The sequence below is a fragment of the Bos taurus genome, chromosome X (assembly GCF_002263795.3).
Source record: "Bos taurus isolate L1 Dominette 01449 registration number 42190680 breed Hereford chromosome X, ARS-UCD2.0, whole genome shotgun sequence".
Taxonomy (NCBI): Eukaryota; Metazoa; Chordata; class Mammalia; order Artiodactyla; family Bovidae; genus Bos; species Bos taurus.
Genome location: NC_037357.1, coordinates 52920 through 77271, shown reverse-complemented (window position 1 = coordinate 77271; position 24352 = coordinate 52920). Strand labels below are relative to the sequence as shown.

General features: G+C 37.2%; 1 protein-coding gene across 1 annotated transcript in view; it reads left to right on the top strand.

Moving 5' to 3' along the window:
* Positions 1 to 24352, top strand: part of KLHL4 (kelch like family member 4) — a 105438-nt gene that overhangs the window by 50707 nt on the left and 30379 nt on the right. Inside the window, exons 5-9 of the mRNA XM_024988618.2 lie at positions 785 to 997; positions 3446 to 3632; positions 10269 to 10493; positions 15459 to 15621; positions 19597 to 19809. Of these exons, the coding sequence (XP_024844386.1) occupies positions 785 to 997; positions 3446 to 3632; positions 10269 to 10493; positions 15459 to 15621; positions 19597 to 19809 (1001 nt within the window). The remainder of the gene's footprint in view (positions 1 to 784; positions 998 to 3445; positions 3633 to 10268; positions 10494 to 15458; positions 15622 to 19596; positions 19810 to 24352) is intronic.

Sequence of the window (24352 nt, the reverse complement as noted above, 5' to 3'; positions counted from 1 at the left end):
AATGGAGATGAAAGAGTGATCTGGTTTATCCAGATCCCCCAGTTATAAAGAGACTGTCTTAAGCTGCTTCCAAAATATCAATGTACTAGGCAATATAAGTTACCAACTAAACAGCTACATGCAAAATAATGAGATAAGAATATTCCTTCATATCAATTTCAAAAATATATTTTACTGCATTTAAACTTAAGATCTTCACGATGAAAAATATTCAAAATGCTAATTGTGTTGTCAAGTAAATATGTATAATATTATAAATAGGAAAAACATAGTAGTGTTTTTATTTAAAAAGTTGAAACATAACTGCCTGAGATTTGATACTTGACAAAAATACAGCACAAATGACAGAAGAGAGAATTAAGGTAAAATATATAAAAATTGAAAGATAGCCCCACTATCCCTCAACAAACAACTTCATAAGAGTCACTTTCAGATAAACCTTAACTTGTAGATCTTTATTCATTGTAAAATATACCTTTTCCTTGATTAATCGTGTTTTTTTCACAAGAGGAAGGAGTTTTTAATTGACCTCTTTTTCTCATCATGAAATAATTCAGTATGTTGCCCCATCAAATGCACAGCCTCCCCCAGGCCTTCTTTGGTTCCTCAGCTTCAGAAGGCACATCCGACCCCCCTCTCATGGCCGGCAATAGTATCTATTTTTTTATAAATGCGTATATCTGTCTCTCTGATTTTTCTGAAGTTTAACAAAGTAAAATGCTTTGATAAGCTTATTTTGTTAAGAAGTTAAAGTACAAAATTTCAGTAGATCTCTCTTTTCTAGGAACACTTCATCGAGGTAATACAGAACCAAGAATTCCTCCTCCTTCCAGCTAATGAGATTTCAAAACTTTTGTGCAGTGATGACATTAATGTGCCTGATGAAGAAACCATTTTCCATGCTCTAATGCTGTGGGTGGGGCATGATGTGCAGGCTAGGCAACAAGACCTAGCAATGCTGCTTTCTTACATCAGATTGCCGTTACTTCCACCACAGGTATGGAAACTTACCCAGGTAATGGAAATTATAGTTCTAAATGACAACTGGACATTAATCTATTCCTTATCTGTTTTATATGGAGAATTTCTAGTACAGGATTTGTTTCACAGAAGGACAAATACAGCCTTCAGTTAGCAATATTAATAATGATAGGAGACAGGGGAAAGAAGTTTTAATGAAAGACCTACAAATAGTCTCCAAACTTCAGTGTACTCATTAGTTTCAGTTTTCTCTCACCAAACAGCACTTGTAACAAACAGGAGAAATGACTAAAGCTAACTCTTTTTCTTTTCCTACCACCCTCTAGGAAAGGTGATAGTAATTATTACAGTAGCATCCCAGAGGAGACTCTAGGAAGGAGTTAGTTTCTGGATAAAACCTACTAACTAATATGAGCAATTAACTGCTATGATTGAAACCATATTAAAGAGTTTCAGATGCACTAGAGCATCATTATAGTCAGTAATCAACTTTTATTGAAATACATAACAATGCTATGTTAGTTTCAAGTGTATGGCAGATTATATATATATATATATATATATGTATAAACTGAGCATAACACACTCCAGGACCATCCATGTTATTGCAAATGGGAATTTTTTTAATGGCTGAATAGTACTCCAGTGTGTGTGTGTATACACCACATCTTCTGGTGAGTAGGCTTATGTCTCTTCTCAGTTAGTTGTTTCACCTGAGGCATCCCAGGATTAGTGCCTGTAGTCTATTTGATAGGGGCAGGTCTGGCTGCTATTAAGCTAAAGGGAAGTTTCCAAAATGGCCCTTGCTAGCACCAGTGTCCACATGGTAGAATGAACTCTCACAACGGTTGCTGCCCATGTCTGATTCTAAGGTGAGCTGTCTATTGCCTTTCCTGGTGACTCTAAAATCAGCTAGTAGCTCCTTTCAAGTTCCTGTTTTTTCCCTGGATCCCAAACCATGTGAAACTTTGTGTGTTCCCTTTAAGTATAGAGTCACTATTTTCCACAGCCCTCTGAGTTTCCTGAATGTAAACCTTGCTGACCTTCAAAGCTAAATAGTCTGGAGTCTTCCTGGTACAGGACACCTGGACTAGGGAGCCCAATGTGGGCTTAGAGCCCTCACTCTTTTGAGGGGTTGTAATTATTTTCTTGTTTGTGAGTCACCCACCATAGGATTCTGGGTCTTGACTACCAAGATTTTATCTCTCCTATCCAACTTGTGGTTCCTTCTTTACATCTTTAGTTGTAAATGATCTTTACTGGTAGGTTCTGGTCTTTTTTTAAATCAATAGTTATCCTGGAAATAGTTGTAATTTTCATGTGCCCGGGAGAAGAGATGAGTTCAGAGTCTTTATTCTCTACCATCTTTGGAACTCCCAGTATATATTTACTTTTAAGACTGGAAGCTTGTTTGAAACTCAGCTTCTCAGGCCCCCACCACAAACCTACTGAAGCAATTTATGCAGCTGAAGCCAAGGAATCTGTATTTTAGCAAGTTTTTCAGATGACTCTTAAAAATTTGAGGTGCACTGGTATACAGGTTCAGAAGCCCTTAATTTTATACTTCATAAAGAGGTACCTGGAATCTCACCAGCCAAGTCAAAACAGTGATCCATCAGAGATAACAAGTGGGGTGAGAACACAGCTGAGGTTAACCAGTGCATCACAGGAAACTTCAGGGAAGTTTTATGGGGTAAGATTAGTTCCTCCTTTCCAACAACCTGCTTGCTGTTCCTGACAATGCCCTATGATAATGTGGGCTCCAAACTTCTAAGAACCAATCTAAATGACCCTTGGAAAAATTCTAAAAAGGCTAGTAACTTCTCCTCAACTAGTCTCAGGAAGAATACTTTACCTAGATTTTATTTCATTCAATTGGGATCATATTACCTGTCAGGCAACATTGGTTAGAAAAGATGGATATCATATACTACTGATGATGAATCACCTAATTACTAATACATGTACTTTACCTGTGTATACATGTACATATATAGATAAAAAACACCTGCTTTGTGCTTTGATTTGATGATAAAGATGCAGCCCCCATGGTGATATTACTTTAATTGGTCATGTTTGCTCTACCTCCCTTAAATCAACCAAAAATTTGATTGTTTCTCTAGCTACATGCAGTAGGACAGGAGATGCTTGCTTTGTGCAGACACAGCCATTTACTTCACTTTCAGTAACACATTTTATGAGTGCTTTTTCACTTTTACTCCTGGAGATTGTATGCAAAATACATATTCAAATGAGGAATGGTATGTCAAAAAATTTTCATTAATAAATTAGTTGCTACCATGAGGGTTTTAGTCATAAAATATGTTATTTAAGTAACTTAAAATATTAAATAATAACACATGCATTAGAATTAGCTTGAGTTTCCTCCAAAATTATATAAGTGAAGATGTTACTTCTAATGATCTGCTCTTTACTTCATATACCATGTATCATTACTTCTCAGTTACTGGCTGATCTTGAAAACAGCTCCATGTTTACTGGTGATCTTGAATGTCAGAAACTCCTGATGGAAGCTATGAAGTATCATCTCTTACCTGAGAGAAGACCCATGATGCAAAGTCCTAGGACAAGGCCTAGAAAATCAACGATGGGAGCACTTTATGCTGTAGGAGGCATGGATGCTATGAAAGGTAACAGAAGCAAATTAATTACTCTTGCTGCTGCTAAGTCACGTCAGTCGTGTCTGACTCTGTGCAACCCCATAGATGGCAGCCCACCAGGCTCCCCCGTCCCTGGGATTCTCCAGGCAAGACCACTGGAGTGGGTTGCCATTTCCTTCTCCAATGCATGAAAGTGAAAAGTGAAAGGGAAGTCGCTCAGTCATGTCTGACTCTTAGCGACCCCAGGGACTGCAGCCTACCAGGCTCCTCTGTCCATGGGACTCATAATTACTCTTAACACCCTCCAAATTGTGAGGGTGGTATTAAAGCCATGTTGAAATGTGTGCATCTAAAGCTAATTTTTATAAATAAAGTAATATAAATTTTCTGATACTTTTTTTTTTTTACATTTGCCTTATGGGATATAAGCCTTTCATTAGAGTTCATTAACTGATAATAGGTACTTTTTCTCTTATGAGGGCAATTTTTTTTCTATGATAAATTTAATTTCTTTATATTGAAGTATAGACTTATTATATTAGTTTCAGGTGTACACCATGGTGATTCAGTATTTTTTTAGATGATATTCTAAGTTATTACAAGATAATGGCTCTGATCCTTGCTACTTGTCCATTTTATTAACAGTAGGTTGTATCTGTTAATCCCATACCCCTAATTTGTCCCTCCCTCCTTCCCTCTCATTTTTAGTAACCACAAAAATGTTTTCTATAATGTATGTGTGTATCCCTTTCTGTATTTGATATACATTCATTTTTTGGGGGATTTCACATATAAGTGATATCATGTACAGATTTATATTTGTCTGACTTACTTCACTAAGCGTAATATGTCTAGGCCCATCAATGTTACTGTAAATGGCAGAATTTCCCTCTTTTTTGGCAGAATAATATTTTACTGTGTGTGTGTGTGTGACACACACAATGAAATATTATGCTAAAGAATGCTCAAACTACCCCACAATTACATTCATCTCACACGCCAGTAAAGTAATGCTCAAAATTCTCCAAGCCAGGCTTCAGCAGTATGTGAACCATGAACTTCCAGACGTTCAAGCTGGTTTTAGAAAAGGCAGAGGAAGCAGAGATCAAATTGCCAACATCTGCTGGATCATTGAAAAAGCAAGAGAGTTCCAGAAAAACATGTATTTCTGCTTTATTGACTATGTCAAAGCCTTTGACTGTGTGGATCACAATAAACTGTGGAAAATTCTGAAAGAGATGGGAATACCAGACCACCTGATCTGCCTCTTGAGAAACCTATATGCAGGCCAGGAAGCAACAGTTAGAACTGGACATGGAACAACAGACTGGTTCCAAATAGGAAAAGGAGTATGTCAAGGCTATATATTGTCACCCTGTTTATTTAACTTATATGCAGAGTACATCATGAGAAACGCTGGTCTGGAAGAATCACAAGCTGGCATCAAGACTTCTGGGAGAAATATCAATAACCTCAGATATGCAGATGACACTATCCTTATGGCAGAAAGTGAAAAGGAACTAAAAAGCCTCTTGGTGAAAGTGCAAGAAGAGAGTGAAAAAGTTGGCTTAAAGCTCAACATTCAGAAAACGAAGATCATGGCATCTGGTCCCATTAATTCATGGCAAATAGATGGGGAAACAATGGAAACAGTGTCAGACTTTATTTTTCTGGGGCTCCAAAATCAGTGCAGATGGTGATTGCAGCCATGAAATTAAAAGACGCTTACTCTGTAGAAAGAAAGGTATGACCAACCTAGATAGCATATTCAAAAGCAGAGACATTACTTTGTCAACAAAGGTCCATCTAGTCAAGGCTATGGTTTTTCCAATGGTCATGTATGGACTGTGAAGAAAGCTGAGCACCAAAGAATTGATGCTTTTGAACTGTGGTGTTGGAGAAGACTCTTGAGAGTCCCTTGGACTGCAAGGAGATCCAACCAGTCCATTCCAAAGGTGATCTGTCCTGGGTGTTCTTTGGAAGGAATGATGGTCAAGCTGAAACTCCAGTACTTTGGCCACCTCATGCGAAGAGTTGACTCATTGGAAAAGACTCTGATGCTGGGAGGGATTGGGGGCAGGAGGAGAAGGGGACAACAGAGGATGAGAAAGCTGGATGGCATCACCGACTCAATGGATGGGAGTTTGAGTACACTCTGGGAGCTGGTGATGGACAGGGAGGACTGGCGTGCTGCAATTCATGGGGTCGAAAAGAGTCGGACACAACTCAGTGACTGAACTGAACTGATAGCATCTTTTTCATCCATTTGTTTGTTGATGACACTTGGGTTGCTTCCATGTCTTGAGTATTGTGTATGGTTCTCCTGTGAACATTGTGCTGCCAAGTCGCTTCAGTCGTGTCTGACTCTGTGCGACCGCATGGACTGCAGCCTACCAGGCTTCTTCGTCCATGGGATTCTCCAGGCAAGAACACTGGAGTGGGTTGCCATTTCCTTCTCCATGAACATTGTAGTGGATATATAATTTTGATTTAGCGTTTTGGTTTTTTGGTATATACACCCCAATAGTGGGATTTCTGGATCATATGATAGTTATATTTTTAGTTTTTGAGGAACCTTCATACCGTTTTCCATAGTGGTTATACCGATTTATATTCCGAACAGTAGCGTACAAGGGTTCCCTTTTATCCACATCCTTTCCATCATTTGTTATTTGGAAACTTTTTGATGATAGTTAACTGATAGGTGTGAAGTGATATCTCATTGTGTTTTTTATTACCTTTCTTTAATAATTAGCAATGCTAAGCATCTTTTCATTTGCCAGTTACCTATTTGTCTTCTTTAGAAAAATGTCTATTCTGTTCTTCTACCCATTTTTTATTTTTTTTATATTGAATGTATGGGCTATTTACATATTTTGGATATTGACCTCTTGTATTTCACATCATTTGCAAACATTTTCTTTATTCCATAGGATGCCTTTTCATTTTGTTGGTATTTTCCTAATTATTTTTCTAATTAAGCTTTTAAATTTAATTAGACCCCTTGTTTATTTTTTGCTTTTATTTATTTTGCCTTAAGAGATGGAACCAAAAATTATTGCTGTGATTTATGTCAAGTAGTGTTTTGCTTTTTTTTCCTAGGAGTTTTATGGTATCAGATCTTACATTTAGGTCTTTAAACCATTTTGATTTTATTTTTGTATATGGTATGAAGGAATGTTCTTTTCTCATTATTTTGCATGTAGCTGTTTAGTTTTCGAAGCACCACTTGTTGAAGACTATATTTTCTCCATTGTATATGCTTGCCTTCTTTGTCATAGATTAATTGACCGTGTGTGGGGGCTTATTTCTGTACTTTCTATTCTGTACCATTGATCTTTGTATGTGTTTTGGTGCTAGTTCCATGCTCTTTTGATGACTTTAGCTTTGTGGTATAGTCTGAAGTCTGGGAAGGTGATACATCCAGCTTTGCTTCCTTTTTCCACAAGGTTGTGTTGGCAATTTGGGGTATTTTGTGACTCTTATGGCAGCATTTTTTTTTTATTTGAGTATTTGCTTTGCAACCTAAGATCTTTTCAGGGAGAACTTACAGCTTTATCATAAGTGGAAGGGATGAGGTCCTCCAAATTTGCTTTTTGACAGAAATAGGAGAATGACTTCTAATTTCTTGCTGTCAGTTTCCTGATAGATGACCAAAGACCATTTACAAATAAACTTGAAGCATTGATAACAAGATCAGCAATTCAATTCTGGAATAAAAATAATGATTTTACAAAAGAATTGTTTTCAATAGGAATAGGGAAAAATTTCTGAAGCCATCATGTCTACCTTGAATACTTCTTAAAATATTTTTTTCCCACAGTTCTGTTTCTTTACATTGATTTCTACCTATAGAACCATGTTGCCAAAACAATGAGGCAAGGATTTTGTAATTAAGAATTGGCTGTGTAGGAACTAAAATCAACTCACTTAAAAAATACATGGAAATGTTTTGACACCTTGTAGACAATGATGCAAAAATCAAAGTTCTATGCTTCTGGAAAACTATTTTTTCTTTTGGTATGTGTAATTGGAAATTGGAAGACCATATAGGAGATATGTCAATTAATAATAAACCTGTATAACAGGAGTTTGCAACTGCAATTATTTTCCAAAGTTGTAGAGTAACTTCACAGAACTAGTGTTCTTCAGAAAATAACAAATACAGTAAAATGTTATAATAGACTTTAAGTCTAACAACTTGATATTTTACTGCATTTTGTTGAATAGAAAGAACAGGCACAGAATTTAAAAGGTGTCTTGTTTGATATTAAATCAAAAGGGTATAAAGTATAAAATGTAAACATGGCTATCTATAATATTTGATTTTAAAAATGTCCAACTAGCGGAGTGAGAAATGGGAAAATGTGTTTATTTGTTTGGTTTTTGTGTTTATTTACTGTTTTTGTTATTTTTTCAGGTTCTTGTCTTTCATGTTAACATTACACAAATGAATATATTACACAAGATGGTAATATGTATCTTCAACTCCTTAATAGCTTACAAAAATGAATGAAATGTGAGCCTATAATCCTTGACTCTGCTACCACAGTTTGATATGGAAAGAAGTAAAGCCATCATTTTGAGACTCTTGAAATACCTAGTATATGAAAATATAAAAAGCTTTATGGGAAATTACAGAAAACTACAATAATAGTAAATATAATTATTTTTGAATACTTGATCCTTGATTGGCATTTTGCAGACATCATTTCTAATCCTCACAGTAATGCTACAAGATAGATTTTTATTACCTTAATTTTGGAGATGAGGAAACTAAGGCTCTTAAGGTTAGATAGCCATGCCAAGGGCAAGCATCGTAGAACTACTGGACTGGGAATTATTACTCAAATTTTGTGTTCTTTGTTGCTATATTGCCACTATCTTAGATGAAAGAGCAGCAACAACAAAACTGACCCCTCTCTTTGAGGGTCTTAGAATTGAAAAACCAGATTGAACACATAGGAGCAAAAAAAGAAAGAAAAAAAAAACCTACATAAAGCAAAAATATTAAGGTGATAACATTTATCTATGTGAATCAGTATTGCATTTAAAAACATACCAATTTACATTCTTAAAATGTTTTCTATATGCATGCCTTTTCTTACAATGTGTAGTTTTATTTATCTTTTTAAGATACTTTTTGAACTTTCACCTTTTGATATTTAGGAAATACAGTACTTCCTCAGTCTTTAATTTCCTTTTGACTCATACAATTAACTTGGAATTAGTTGCTAAATATAGATACCACACAAGTGGCTGTAATTAACTATAACCCCTACCGTGTATATTAAAAGAGTCATCAAAAAGTTGTCAGTATGATCACACAGTCAAAATTTTTAAATGGTTGAATGCTAAACTTCAGGCTTTTGTGTATGCCACGTATTCAGTAAATTTTAACTTACTAAAATAATGAATTCTGAGAGACAGTATGGCAGGGAACAAATAAGGGCTAATATAGTGATTTTTAAGTTCATTAAAAAAAAAGATGGAGGAAATAACTAAATTATATATATTCACGACTGCAGGAACTATTGTTCTAAACAATACCAAAAAGTTTAGTTGATTTTGTTCACCCTTGAATAGATCATAAGTGAGAGCTGAATAGGAACTTTGAAATGAAGTAAGAAGCAATATTTGCCACATTTTAGGGCAGAAAATTAATAAACACAGAAAAAAATGTGAAGTGAGTCCCAAAGAAAAAGATTAGTTAAAAAAAGGAAAACTCTTTTTCAATCAAATACAGAGTTGCCATAATAAGCCAGCTAGATGATCTACATTTTGATTAGTAGGAAAATGGGCTAAAGACATTTCAGAATTAAAGATACAAAACTATCAGTCATATATGTTCATAGATGCAGATAAGAGATATAGAGTAAATTCATCTTTTATATTTTATTTAATGTTTGGAAAAAATAACTTGGCTTTAAGCAGATTTCTACATCATTTTAATGTAAGTCTTCTATATATAGTTGATTAATGTAGCTTGGTATAATTTCCTACTTACTTCATCATTAATACCTCCATAATTTTAGTAATCAGTGCAACCTAGCTTTCATTTCAAGAAGATCTCTTCAAGAAAATTAGAGATATCAAGGGAACATTTCATGCAAAGATGGGCACAATAAAGGACAAAAATGTTATTATGTGAATAATGTGAATTAACACTGAAGGCCCATTTAAAAGGAATTTTCTTTTCTGTTCCTTTAGTCATTTGTTTTTTAAATAAACACACACATACAGACCAAATTGAGTAAAATAAAAGGGCGTAAATTAGTACATTGAATGTTCATAGTCAAGTAAAACCATAATGGGTGTGTAAACAGTTAGTAATACATTCCAAAGCAGTTTTTGTTGTAAAATATGGTGTCTGGAACCTGTGTTAGTACTAACAATAGCATATTATAGCCAAAGAAGTCATGATAAACATATAAACCATATATATTAAATAAACTATTTTATTCTCACTTTTCCATTTGGATTCAGAAGTGGTGAAATATTATCCTTGCCTTGTCATACAGGTTGGAGAATTATCTGGACTACTTATTTTAATTTGAACTGCAATCACTGATTCTATACTATAAATATAGATACATAAATATAATATAAATGATTAAAACATTTTGCACAAGTAGTTTTTAGTATTGTTTAATATCCCTTTAACAGGTACCACTACAATTGAAAAATATGACCTCCGAACCAACCGCTGGCTACATATTGGCACCATGAATGGGCGTAGGCTTCAGTTTGGAGTTGCTGTTATTGATAACAAACTCTATGTTGTGGGAGGAAGAGATGGTTTAAAAACTTTGAATACTGTGGAATGTTTTAATCCAGTTGGCAAAATCTGGACAGTGATGCCTCCCATGTCAACACACAGGCATGGTTTAGGTAAGAGCTTAATGTTGTATAGTTTCTAAAGACTGTACATTTACTAGAGCTTAAATAAGTGCATATCATTGAGATTTAGTCATACTCATATTCAAAATGTCTGAAAATTCTGAAAAGCTTAAATAAATGGTAAAAGCATGTGAAAGTTTTTCCTTGTTTCATGTGTCATACTTGTGGTAACTGTACCTCCATTCCAATGGTATTTTAAAGGGGTCCCACTTCAGGAAGGGTAAAACCTTTTAGAAAGAATATATTGTTGAGGAGCATGCAACTACAAGTTTTCTTCTAAGGTCAGTTTAGAGAAAAGAACACTTGCTAATGGAGAGACACTGTGTTTCTAGTTACTAGTGTCCCTTCCCATAAGAATCAAATCTATATTTAGGCAAAAGCCTTTGGATGCAGTTTGAAGGCAGGGCTATTTAGAAAACCACTTTCCTTGAGAGCAGCCCTAATTTATACTTAAGTCAGAGGTTCCCAAGAAGCTTAAGAAAGAATAGAGACTTCTTGAACAGTGAAGAACTTTGATTCTCCTGATGGCTTGTCAAGATCTGCTTCTCTTAGTGCTAGACTCCATATGTTTCAATACTACAGAGTTTGTTTTTTTAAGAAAAGAATAATTGCATTGCTTTTAAAGAACCAAATTTTACACAGCTAAAGTGTGACATATCCAAGATGGGTATTGTTTGCCTCAATGTAACTGATAAATTATATCAAATGATAGACTATGTAATTATTCAGCTCAGTTCTGTATGTGTGATTTTTTAGAAAACATATCTTACAGAGACACTGAAGCAAATTTTAAAACTCTTAATTGCTATTGCTAAAGAGATAGGAGAGGTAGTGTGGATGGCAAATTGAGATGGTGAAGAAGGCAGCAGGAGGAACCAGTAACGTGAATTCCCAGAGCAGATGAGAAACACAAAGGAGCTATTCATAGAATCCAATAGAAAAAATAAGATTTATTATATTCTTGCAGCCAAACATGGAGAAGCCCTATACAGTCAGCAAAAACAAAACTGGGGGCATACTATGGTTCAGATCATGAACTCATTATTGCCAAATTCAGACTTAATTGAAGAAAGTAGGGAAACCCACTAGACCATTCAGGCACAACCTAAATAAAATCCCTTATGATTATACAGTGGAAGAGACAAATAAATTCAAGGGATTACATCTGATAGAGTGCCTGAAGAACAAAGGACGGAGGTTCATGACATTGTACAGGAGGCAAGGATCAAGACAATCCCCAAGAAAGAGAAATGCAAAAAGGCAACATGGTTGTCTGATGAAGCCTTACAAATAGCTATGAAAAGAAGAGATCAGATCAGATCAGTCGCTCAGTCGTGTCCGACTCTTTGCGACCCCATGAATCACAGCACGCCAGGCCTCCCTGTCCACTACCAAATCCCGGAGTTCACTCAAATTCACAACCGTCGAGTCAGTGATTCCATCCAGCCATCTCATCCTCTGTCGTCCCCTTCTCCTCCTGCCCCCAATCCCTCCCAGCATCAGAATCTTTTCCAATGAGTCAATTCTTCTCATGAGGTGGCCAAAGTACTGGAGTTTCAGCTTTAGCATCATTCCTTCCAAAGAAATCCCAGGGCTGATCTTCAGAGTGGACTGGTTGGATCTCCTTGCAGTCCAAGGGACTCTCAAGAGTCTTCTCCAACACCACAGTTCAAAAGCATCAGTTCTTCAGCACTCAGCCTTCACAGTCCAACTCTCACATCCATACATGACCACAGGAAAAGACATAGCCTTGAGTAGATGAGTCTTTGTTGGCAAAGTAATGGCTCCGCTTTTGAATATGCTATCTAGGTTGGTCATAACTTTCCTTCCAAGGAGTAAGCGTCTTTTAATTTCATGGCTGCAGTCACCATCTGCAGTGATTTTGGAGCCCAGAAAAATAAAGCCTGACACTGTTTCCACTGTTTCCCCATCTATTTCCCATGAAGTGATGGGACCAGATGCCATGGTCTTCGTTTTCTGAATGTTGAGCTTTAAGCCAACTTTTTCACTCTGCACTTTCACTTTCATCAAGAGGTTTTTTAGTTCCTCTTCACTTTCTGCCATAAGGGTGGTCTCATCTACATATCTGAGGTTATTGATATTTCTCCCAGAAATCTTGATTCCAGCTTGTGTTTCTTCCAGTCCAGCGTTTCTCATGATGTACTCTGCATATAAATTAAATAAACAGGGTGACAAAATACAGCCTTGACGTACTCCTTTTCCTATTTGGAACCAGTCTGTTGTTCCATGTCCAGTTCTAACTGTTGCTTCGTGACCTGCATACAAATTTCTCAAGAGGCAGATCAGGTGGTCTGGTATTCCCATCTCTTTCAGAATTTTCCACAGTTTATTGTGATCCACACAGTCAAAGGCTTTGGCAGAAAAGAAGAGAAGGGAAAGACAAAGGAGAAAAGGAAAGATATACCCATTTGGATGAAGAGTAGCAAAGAAGAGCAAGGAGAGATAAGAAAGCCTTCCTCAGTAATCAATGCAAAGGAATAGAGGAAAATAATAGAATAAGAAAGACTAGAGATCTCTTCAAGAAAATGAGAGATACCAAGTGGAGGGCAGAAGATATTAAGAAAAGGTGGCAAGAATACACAGAAGAACTACACAAAAAGATCTTTATGACCCAGATAATCATCATGGTGTGATCACTCTCCTAGAGCCAGACATTCTAGAATGTGAAGTCAAGGGGGCCTTAGGAAGCATCACTTCGAACAAAGCTAGTAGAGCTTATGGAATTCCAGTTGAGTTATTTCAAATCCTAAAGACAATGCTGTGAAATGGCTGCACTCAATATGCCAGCAAATTTTGAAAATGCAGCCTGGCCACAGGACTGGAAAAGTTTGGTTTTCATTCCAATCCCAAAGAAAGGCAATGACAAAGAATGCTCAAACTACCTCATCATTGCACTCATCTCACATGCTAATAAAGTAATGCTCAAAATTCTCCAAGCCAGGCTTCAACAATACGTGAACCATGAACTTCCAGATGTTCAAGCTGGATTTAGAAAAGGGCAGAGGAATCAGAGATCAAATTGCCAACATCCACTGTATCATAGAAAAAGCAAAAGAGTTCCAGAAAAACACCTACTTCTGCTTTATTGATTATACCAGAGCCTTTGACTCTGTGGATCACAATAATCTGTGGAAAATTCCTCAAGAGATGGGAATAGCAGACCATCTGACCTGCCTCTTGAGAAATCTACATGCAGGTTAAGAAGCAACAGTTAGAACCGGATATGGAACAACAAACTGATTCCAAATCGGGAAAGGGGTATGACAAAGCTGTATATTGTCATCCTGCTTATTGAACTTATATTCAGAGTACATCATGGGAAATGCTGAGCTGGATGAAGCACAAGCTGGAATCAAGATTTACAGGAGAAATATCAATAACCTCAGATATGCAGCTGACACCACCCTTATGGCAGAAATTGAAGAAGAACTAAAGAGCCTCTTGATGAAAGTGAAAGAGGAGAGTGAAAAAGTTGGCTTAAAACTCAACATTCGAAAAACTAAAATCATGGCATCTGGTCGCATCACTTCATGGCAAATAGATGAGGAAACAGTGGAAACAGTGACAGATTTTATTTTGGGGAGCTCCAAAATCACTGCAGATGGTGACTGCAGCCATGAAATTAAAAGATGCTTGCTCTTGGAAGCAAAGTTATGACCAACCTAGACAGCGTATTAAAAACCAGAGACATTACTTTGCCAACAAAGGTCTGTCTAGTCAAAGCTGTGGTTTTTCCCGTAGTCATGTATGATATGAGAGTTGGAATATAATGAAAGCTGAGCATGGAAGAACTGATACTTTTGAACTGTGGTATTGCCGAAGACTCTTGAGAGTCTCTTGGACAGCATGGAGATCCAACCAGTCCATCCTAAAGGAAATCAATCCTGAATATTCATTGGAACGACTGATGCTGAAGCTGAAACTTCCAGTACTTGGCCAACTGATTTGAACCACTGACACATTTGAAAAGACCCTGATGCTGGGAAAGATTTAAAGGTGGATGGAGAAGGGGACGACAGAGGACGAGATAGTTGGATGTCATCACCGACTCAATGGACATGAGTTTGAGTAAACTCCAGAGTTGGTGATGGACAGGGAGGCCTGGCTTGCTGCAGTCCATGGGGTTGCAAAGAGCTGGACATGACTGAGCAACTGAACTGAATAGAACAAATTTCTAACTAAACTTCAAAAACCCCTGTTTACTGAGATGTCTTATGGGAATCATTTGTATCCCTTTAATAAAAATAAAGGATTAAAAAGATCTATCAGACTTAGCCAACAGTTCTGCTGCTGCTGCTAAGTTGCTTCAGTCGTGTCCGACTCTGTGCGACCCCATAGACGGCAGCCCACCAGGCTCCCCCGTCCCTGGGATTCTCCAGGCAAGAACAGTGGAGTGGGGTGCCATTTCCTTCTCCAATGCATGAAAGTGAAAAGTGAAAGTGAAGTCACTCAGTCCTGTCCGACTCTTCGCGACCCCATGGACTGCAGCCTACAAGGCTCCTCCATCCATGGGATTTTCCAGGCAAGAATACTGGAGTGGGGTGCCATTGCCTTCTCCGAGCCAACAGTTCTAGTATTTATCTAAGATTCAGTATCATATCTCATCTACCTTTTATATTTGAAAAATGACATTGAAACTGTGACAGAGAAAAATCATCTTCCCATTTCTGTTAATTGCAAGAAATGGTGTGTTCATCTACTTTCTATGTCTTTAGCATTATAACCATGATACCCTTCCATGATATTTTCTAGGATTAAAAGACCATATTTAGTTTTAGTTTCAAATCACGATTGGCAAATTATTCACTAAATGGCTATTTACAAAACCATTAATAGATAAAAATCAAGTTTTTAAGTAGTCACTTCCTTATAAAATGAAATATCTATTATATATGCCCTACCTAGGTGAGCTCTCATGCTATTTTTATCCTTTAGGTGTAGCCACACTTGAAGGACCAATGTATGCTGTTGGTGGCCATGATGGATGGAGTTATCTAAATACTGTAGAAAGATGGGACCCTGAAGGACGTCAGTGGAATTACGTGGCCAGTATGTCAACTCCTAGAAGCACAGTTGGTGTAGTCACATTAAACAATAAGTGAGTAGAGCCAAACATGCATGCTTTTGCTCCCATTTCTTGTAGTACAGCACTTCAGTGATGTGTTACACCTGACAATAAGCATTCCCAGTGACTAGGACATCCTACTAATGGATTGTAAAAGGCCTTTGTTGGAACTCTCCTTTCATTATGATGGAAAATATTTATCTAAAATGAATAATTAATTAAATATCCTGAGACCAGCAGTAACATTACTACCTGAGGTCTATTTAGAAATGCTGAATCTTAACCCCGTCCCAGATCAGATCAGATCACATCAGTCGCTCAGTCATGTCCGACTCTTTGTAACCCCGTGAATCACAGCATGCCAGGCCTCCCTGTCCATCACCAACTCCCGGAGTTCACCTAGACTCATGTCCATCGAGTCAGTGATGCCATCCAGCCATCTCATCCTCTGTCGTCCCCTTCTCCTCCTGCTCCCAATCCCTCCCAGCATCAGAGTCTTTTCCAATGAGTCAACCCTTCGCTTGAGGTGGCCAAAGTACTGGAGTTTCAGCTTCAGCATCATTCCTTCCAAAGAAATCCCAGGGCTGATCTCCTTCAGAATGGACTGGTTGGATCTCCTTGCAGTCCAAGGGACTCGCAAGAGTCTTCTCCAACATCACAATTCAAAAGCATCAATTCTTCGGCGCTCAGCCTTCTTCACAGTCCAACTCTCACATCCATACATGACCACAGGAAAAACCATAGCCTTGACTAGACGAACCTTTATTGGCAAAGTAATGTCTCTGCTTTTGAATATGCTATCTAGGTTGGTCATAACTTTCCTTCCAAGGAGTAAGCATCTTTTAATTTCATGGCTGCAGTCATCATCTGTAGTGATTTTGGAGCCCAGAAAAATAAAGTCTGACACTGAATAAACCCGATCCCAGACCTCCTGAATCAGAATAGACATTTTAAGAAGATCCTCAAGTAACTTGTATTACACATTAAATTTGAGAAGCACTTTTGTAGGCAAGCCAGTTTCAATCTTACCCTCAAGAAGCTACCATTTTTTGGTTATAACTTTTTCTTGACTTATCAAAACTTCATTCTGTTTTTGTAATTTGCCAAGTCTTTTTTTCTCTTTAAACGCACTCTCCTAAGTGTTCTAGAATTATAGCTAGTCTCATCTTTCTGAATCTTTCTTACTTTCTGATCACTTTCTTATGAGAGAAAATAATAGATTGAAACTTGATATTATTAGACGTTTCTACAAGCTTGAATTATTCTTCTTGCAGGTAACTTGTAATTGTGTTCTTTCTGAAAAGGGATCTTTGGAGATAATGACAAGCATATAGGAGGAACATGAATGATGAAAATTTCAGACACCAGGATGACAGTCTTGTGTGTCTGTATTGATTATTCATAAAATCAGTATCTCATCATATAACTGGGTTCAATATAAATTTTTATGCAGCTGTTTTTAGCACCTTGTGCATAAAGTAAGTGGAGAAAGCAATGGCAACCCACTCCAATACTCTTGCCTGGAAAATTCCATGGGTGGAGGAGCCTGGTAGGCTGCAGTCCATGGGGTTGTGAAGAGTCAGACATGACTGAGCAACTTCACTTTCACTTCTCACCTTCATGCATTGGAGAAAGAAATGGCAACCCACTCCAGTGTTCTTGCCTGGAGAATCCCAGGGATGGTGGAGCCTGGTGGGCTGCTGTCTATGGGGTCGCACAAAGTCAGACACGACTGAAGAGACTTAGCGGCAACAGCATAAAGTAAGAAGTGTCTGTTGGTTAACAGGAAACCCAGACTTATAGTGTTTTCAGGTTTAAAATTCTCCTAAATCTGATTATCTCTAGCCTAACCTTAATGATATCCAGTGACTGAGTAGTGATCTCCTATCTATTACAGAAGAAGCTGAAATAATTGAATTTAAATAATTTAATTTTGTCTTGCTAACTTGCTATTGTTCACAGCTGAGTGTGAAGGGCAGTAATAGGCATATAGTTTAATAAATGTTGATCTTCTCTATTGATTGGGATTAAATTTAAATTAGGCTAAAAATAATGTCAGAAAAACATCTATTTCTGATTCACTGGCTACACAAAAGTCTTTGTGTGGATCACAACAACTGTAGACAATTCTTAAAGAGGTAAGAATACCAGACCACCTTACCTGCCTCCTGAGAAACCTGTATGCAGGTCAAGAAGCAACAGTTAGAACAGACATGGAACAATGGACTGGTTCAAAATTGAGAAAGGAGTATGTCAAGGTTGTGTATTGTCACCCTGCTTATTTGACTTCTGTGCAGAGTGAAGTGAAAGTCGTTCAGTCATGTCTGACTTTTTGTGACCCTGTAGAATGTAGCCTGTCAGGCTCCTCTGTCTATAGAATTATCCAGGCAATTCTACTGGAGTGGGTCTCCTGCATTGCAGGATGATTCTTACAAGCTGAGCTATCAGGAAAGCCCCCTCTATACAGAGTATGTCATGCAAAATGCTGGGCTGGATGAATCACAAGCTGGAATCAAGATTGCTGGGAGAAATATCAACAACCTCAGATGTGCAGATGATAGCACTCTAATGGCAGAAAGCAAACAGGAACTAAAGGGCCTCTTGATGAGGGTGAAAGAGGAGATTGAAAAACTGGCTTAAAACGCAGCATTTAAAGAATGAAGATCATGGCATCTGATCCCATCACTTCATGGCAAATAGGTGAGGAAAAAATGGAAACAGTAACAAACTTCATTTTGGGGGGCTCCAAAGTCACTATGGATGGTGACTGCAGCCACGAAATTAAAAGAAACTTGCTCCTTGAAAGGAAAGCTATGACACAACTAGACAGCATATTAAAAAACAGAGACATCATTTTGCTGACAAAGATCTGTATAGTCAAAGCTATGGTTTTTCCAGTAATCATATACAGTTGTGAGAGTTGGTACATAAAAAAGGCTGAGTACCAAAGAATTGATGCTTTTGAACTGTGGGGCTGGAGAAGAGTGTCCCTTGGACATCAAGGAGATCCAACCAAGCCTAAAAGAAATCAACCCCGAATACTCATTGGAAGAACTGATGCTGAAGCTGAAACTCCAATACTTTGGCCACCTGATGTGAAGAGCTGGCTCACTGGAAAAGACCCTGATGCTGGGAAAGATTGAAGGCAGGAGGAGAAGGGAACGACAGAGGAGGAGATGGTTGGATGGCATCAGTGACTCAATGGACATGAGTTTGAGTGGACTCCAGGAGATAGTGAAGGACAGGGAAGCCTGGTGTACTACAGTCCATAGAGTCACAAAGAGTAGGCCACAAAAGAGTTGAACAACAATAACAAATTAAAAACACTGCTAATCCACCCGTGGTGGATTCATATTAATGTATGGCAAAACCAATACAATATTGTAAAGTAATTAGCCTCCAATTAAAATAAATTTATATTAAAAAAATAAAAATACATACAAAAAAAATTGGCATTTTAAAATTTATGAGAAATGTTATAGATAATACATCTTCCTAGGAAAAAAATCTGGTTTTTAGGTTTTATCCTATTCCTGTAGTTATTTGTTAAATTAATATCTTCTTAGTTACAAATGTTTTTTACACTAAATAAAATAGTTCACTAAAGCAATAGAGAGTTTAATGCTAGGCATTTAAATCTAGCTAAAATTGTAAGGTTCCTGGATTTGGGTTTTGGAAAGATCTTACCATCTTTAAAAATGTTCAGCTTTATTGTGGTTTAGTAGATAAATACTACCAATGCTTTTGTTATCTCTTTCCTTTCTCTGTAGTTTATTTCCTATATAAACCTTTAATCTATTACATAAAAGAAACTTTCAAAAAAATTATGAAGCAGGTAGGCTTGGGGTAAGGTAGACTTTAACAAATGCCTTCACAAATTCAGGCCTTTTGCTATAAAATCCTGAGGGAGTAGAATACACAGTTCAATGCTGTGTGTGGTATATTTTCACTTTAATTCTATGCACAAATATACACACACACACACACATACTTCTGTCTTTATTCTAGGCTATATGCTATTGGTGGACGTGATGGAAGTTCCTGCCTCAAATCTATGGAATATTTTGACCCACACACTAACAGATGGAGTCTGTGTGCTCCAATGTCCAAAAGACGTGGAGGTGTAGGAGTTGCAACATACAATGGATTTTTATATGTGGTTGGGGGTCATGATGCCCCTGCTTCTAACCATTGCTCCAGACTTTCTGCCTGTGTCGAACGGTAAAATATTTTTATTTATTCATTATTTATTCCGTTATTTGTTTTTTTCAGAAATGAGAAGGATTTTTAAGCTGCCAAAATGTAGTCTTCCAAATAAGTGTTAATTCTTTCAGAGGTTTAATTTTTTTTTAAACTTTATCCTTACTCCTAGGCTCAAAATATTTTGAAGAAATCTTGCATATGCATTCCAGATTCATCATGAGAAGTGTATGAAAAGAATACATTGTTTTATCATTTAATAGTCACTCTATAAAGTGAGACAGAAGTAAGAATAAATGTATTTTTATTACAAGCTATATCACTCAACTATTCACTGGCTCAAATCACAACTTCACGGTTTCAAAAACTGAATCAGTTCTCTAAGAAAAAAGGCTGCAGTTCAGTTCAGTTCAGTTCAGTCACTCAGTCATGTCTGACTCTTTGCAACCCCATGAATTGCAGCATGCCAGGCCTCCCTGTCCATCACCAACTCCAAGGCTTATCACTGCAAAATAAACAGAAACAAATATCCCAAAGAGAGGTGTTTATGATGTTCTGAACAATGACTGTATTGCATTAAGTACTTAATTCCTCACAGGTAGCTTCTTTGAATGGGAGACATTAATCTGGATGAACAAATTGTGCTACATTTTTTGTCAGTCATATTACTTTGTAGCTTTATCACTCATGTTCTATTCCTAAATTGGGAAGATCCCTTAGAGAAGGGAATGGCTATACACCCCAGTATTCTTGCCTGGAAAATTCCATGGACAAAGGAGACTGGCAGGCTACAGTTCACTGGATCACAAAGTCAGACACGACTGAGCAACTGAGCACTGGATCACAAAGTCAGACACAACTGAGCAACTATATATATACACACACACACACATATATATACATATGTATAAAGTGAAGTGAAGTCACTCACTAATGTTTGACTCTTTGTGACCCCATAGACTGTAGCCTGCCATGCTCCTCTGTCCGTGAGGTATTCCAAGCAAGAGTACTGGAGTGGGTTGGCATTTCTTTCTCCAGAGGATCTTCCTGACCCAGGGATCGAACCCGGGTCTCCTACATTGTAGGCAGATGCTTTACTGTCTGAGCCACCAGGGAAGTCCTATATATATGTATATATACACACACACATAGCAGTTGATAATAGCCTAAGTCCAAGTGACAAATTTTCAGTCAGTTAAGTTATCAGAATTCAAAAGACAGATCAGTATGGATGGCATCTTTCAAGAGAAATTCATGAACCAGGTAGAATGTGAACTTTGTAGGCATAAAAAAGAATGGAGAGAATTTCAGGTCTAGGAAAAAAACACAACCCAAACCATGAAAGTAAAGGAGAAAGCTTCATAAATATGAGCAGAGACATTAAACTTAAAGGTATTTGGAAGAGCAATTAAAAACTCAATTACATACCAGATTTTTGATAGCCAAAAATGTCAAGATGAAAACTTTTGGATTTTATCTCGCAGACAAAAGGGTAATTAAATTTTGGAGAAATGGAATATTACAATGAAAAATAGTTTGGAGAAAATTGATTTAACAGTGATATATAGTTTGCATTCCCACCAACAATGTAAGAGGGTTCCCTTTTCTCCACACCCTCTCCAGCATTTATTATTTGTAGACTTTTGGATCACAGCCATTCTGACTGGTGTGAAATGGTACCTCATAGTGGTTTTGATTTGCATTTCTCTGATAATGAGTGATGTTGAGCATCTTTTCATGTGTTTGTTAGCCATCTGTACGTCTTCTTTGGAGAATGTCTATTTAGTTCTTTGGCCCATTTTTTGATTGGGTCGTTTATTTTTCTGGAGTTGAGCTGTAGGAGTTGCTTGTATATTTTTGAGATTAGTTGTTTGTCAGTTGCTTCATTTGCTATTATTTTCTCCCATTCTGAAGGCTGCCTTTTCACCTTGCTAATAGTTTCCTTTGATGTGCAGAAGCTTTTAAGGTTAATTAGGTCCCATTTGTTAACAGTGTGGAGATTCCTTAAAAAACTGGAAATAGAACTGCCTTATGATCCAGCAATCCCACTGCTGGGCATACACACTGAGGAAACCAGAAGGGAAAGAGACACGTGTACCCCAATGTTCATCGCAGCACTGTTTATAATAGCCAGGACATGGAAGCAACCTAGATGCCCATCAGCAGATGAATGGATAAGAAAGCTGTGGTACATATACACAATGGAGTATTACTCAGCCATTAAAAAGAATACATTTGAATCAGTTGTAATGAGGTGGATGAAACTGGAGCCTATTATACAGAGTGAAGTAAGCCAGAAGGAAAAACATCAATACAGTATACTAATGCATATATATGGAATTTAGAAAGATGGTAACAATAACCCTGTGTATGAGACAGCAAAAGAGACACTGATGTATAGAACAGTCTTATGGACTCTGTGGGAGAGGGAGAGGGTGGGAAGATTTGAGAGAATGACATTGAAACATGTAAAATATCATGTAAGAAACGAGTTGCCAGTCCAGGTTCGATACATGATACTGGATGCTTGGGGCTAGTGCACTGGGACGACCTAGAGGGATGGTATGGGGAGGGAGGAGGGAGGAGGGTTCAGGATGGGGAACACATGTATACCTGTGGTGGATTCATTTTGATATTTGGCAAAACTAATACAATTATGTAAAGTTTAAAAATAAAATAAAATTAAAAAAAAATAAAACAAACAAACAAAAAAAACAGTGATATATAGGATAAAATGTAGGCAGAAAAGACTAAAGGAAAGCATACAAATACTATTATTTTTCTTCTGAAAGGCATAATTGATAGTGATAATACTTTGTTTCTTACAGGGAATAATTGATTTTTGGTAGTTTTTTTTTTTTTTCCCCCTTAAGTTTAATCCTAAATGATTAGCTCCCTGCTACTCAGTGTATATCTGGAATGCTTTTCAAGAGATTGGTTCCTAACAGATGCAAACAAATTTTAAGAATTATGCAAAACATAAAGAAGGTCAATTACTGTCTCAAATGTTCAGTTCAGTTCAGTCACTCAGCCATGTACCACTCTTTGAGACCCCATGGACTGCAGCATGCCAAGCTTCCCTGTCCATCACCAACTCCTGGAGCTTGCTCAACCTCAGGTCCATGGAATTGGTGATGCCATCCAACCATCGTATTCTCTGTTATCCCCTTCTCCTCCTACCTTCAATCTTCCCCAGTATTAGGGTCTTTTCCAATGAGTCAGTTCTTCACATCAGGTGGCCAAAGTATTGGATATTATAGTTAAATATATGTGGGCTTTCCTGGTTGCTCAGAAGGTAAAGTGTCTGCCTGCAATGTGGGAGACCTGGGTTCGATCCCTGGGTCAGGAAGATCCCCTGGAGAAGGAAATGGCAACCCACTGGAGTACTCTTGCCTGGAAAATTCCACGGATAGAGGAACCTGTTAGGCTACAGTTCATGGCATCGCAAAGAGTCAGACATGACTGAGTGACTCAAATGAGTCAGTTCTTCACATCTGGCGGCCAAAGTATTGGATATTATAGTTAGACATATGTAAAAGGGAGCTTTTTCATATCAGTTTTCTCCAGAGTTAGCAAAGTAATAATTGATCACCTGTTCATTACGCCAGATTATTTTTTTAGGTTGGCAAAATATATATAACATAAAATTTATCATTTTAAGCATTTTTAAGTGCACAGTTCAGTATCATTAAGTACATTCACATTGTTGTGAAACATTATCATCATCCACCTCCAGAACTTTTTTCACTTCCTCAGATTGAAACTCTATCCTCATTAAACAATAAATCCCCATTCCTTCCTCACCTCAGTCCCTGGCAACCACCATTTTACTTTTTCTATGAATTTCATAATTCTAGGTACCTAATAAAAGTGGAGTCATAAATAATCCTTTTGTGTCTGGCTTATTTTACTGAGCCTTATAATTCTTCAAGTTTCATAAAAGTTATAGCATTTATCTGAATTTCCTTTCCTTTTGAAAGCTGAAAAATATGACATTATATGTACATACCACATCATTTTCTTTATCCACTCATTCATCAATTTACAATTGGAGTCGCTTCACTTTTTGACTACTATGAAAAATGCTGCTAGAATATACGTGTACAGATATCTGTTTGAACCTCTGCTTTCAATTATTTTGGGTATACATAGAAGTAGAGTTTCTTTATCATAAATTCTATTTTTAAATGTTTAAGGAACCTCCATACTGTTTTCCACTGAAGCTGTACTATTTTATATTCCCACCAGCAAAGCAAAAGGAATTCTATTACTGTACATCCTCACCAACACTGATTTGTTTTTCATAGCTATCCCAATGGATTTGAAGTGGTATCTCTTTGTGTTTGTGATTTGGGTTTCTCTATTGGTTAGCTTTGTTGAGCATCTTAACGTGTGCTATTAGTCATTTGTACATCTTCTTTATAGAAATGTCTATTGCAGTTCTTTGCCCATTTTTATTTGGGTTGTTTGTCTTTTTGCTGTCAAGTTATAGGAGTTCCTTATATATTCTGTATATTAACCTCTAGTCAAATATGTGATTTGCACATCATTACTTTCATTCCAT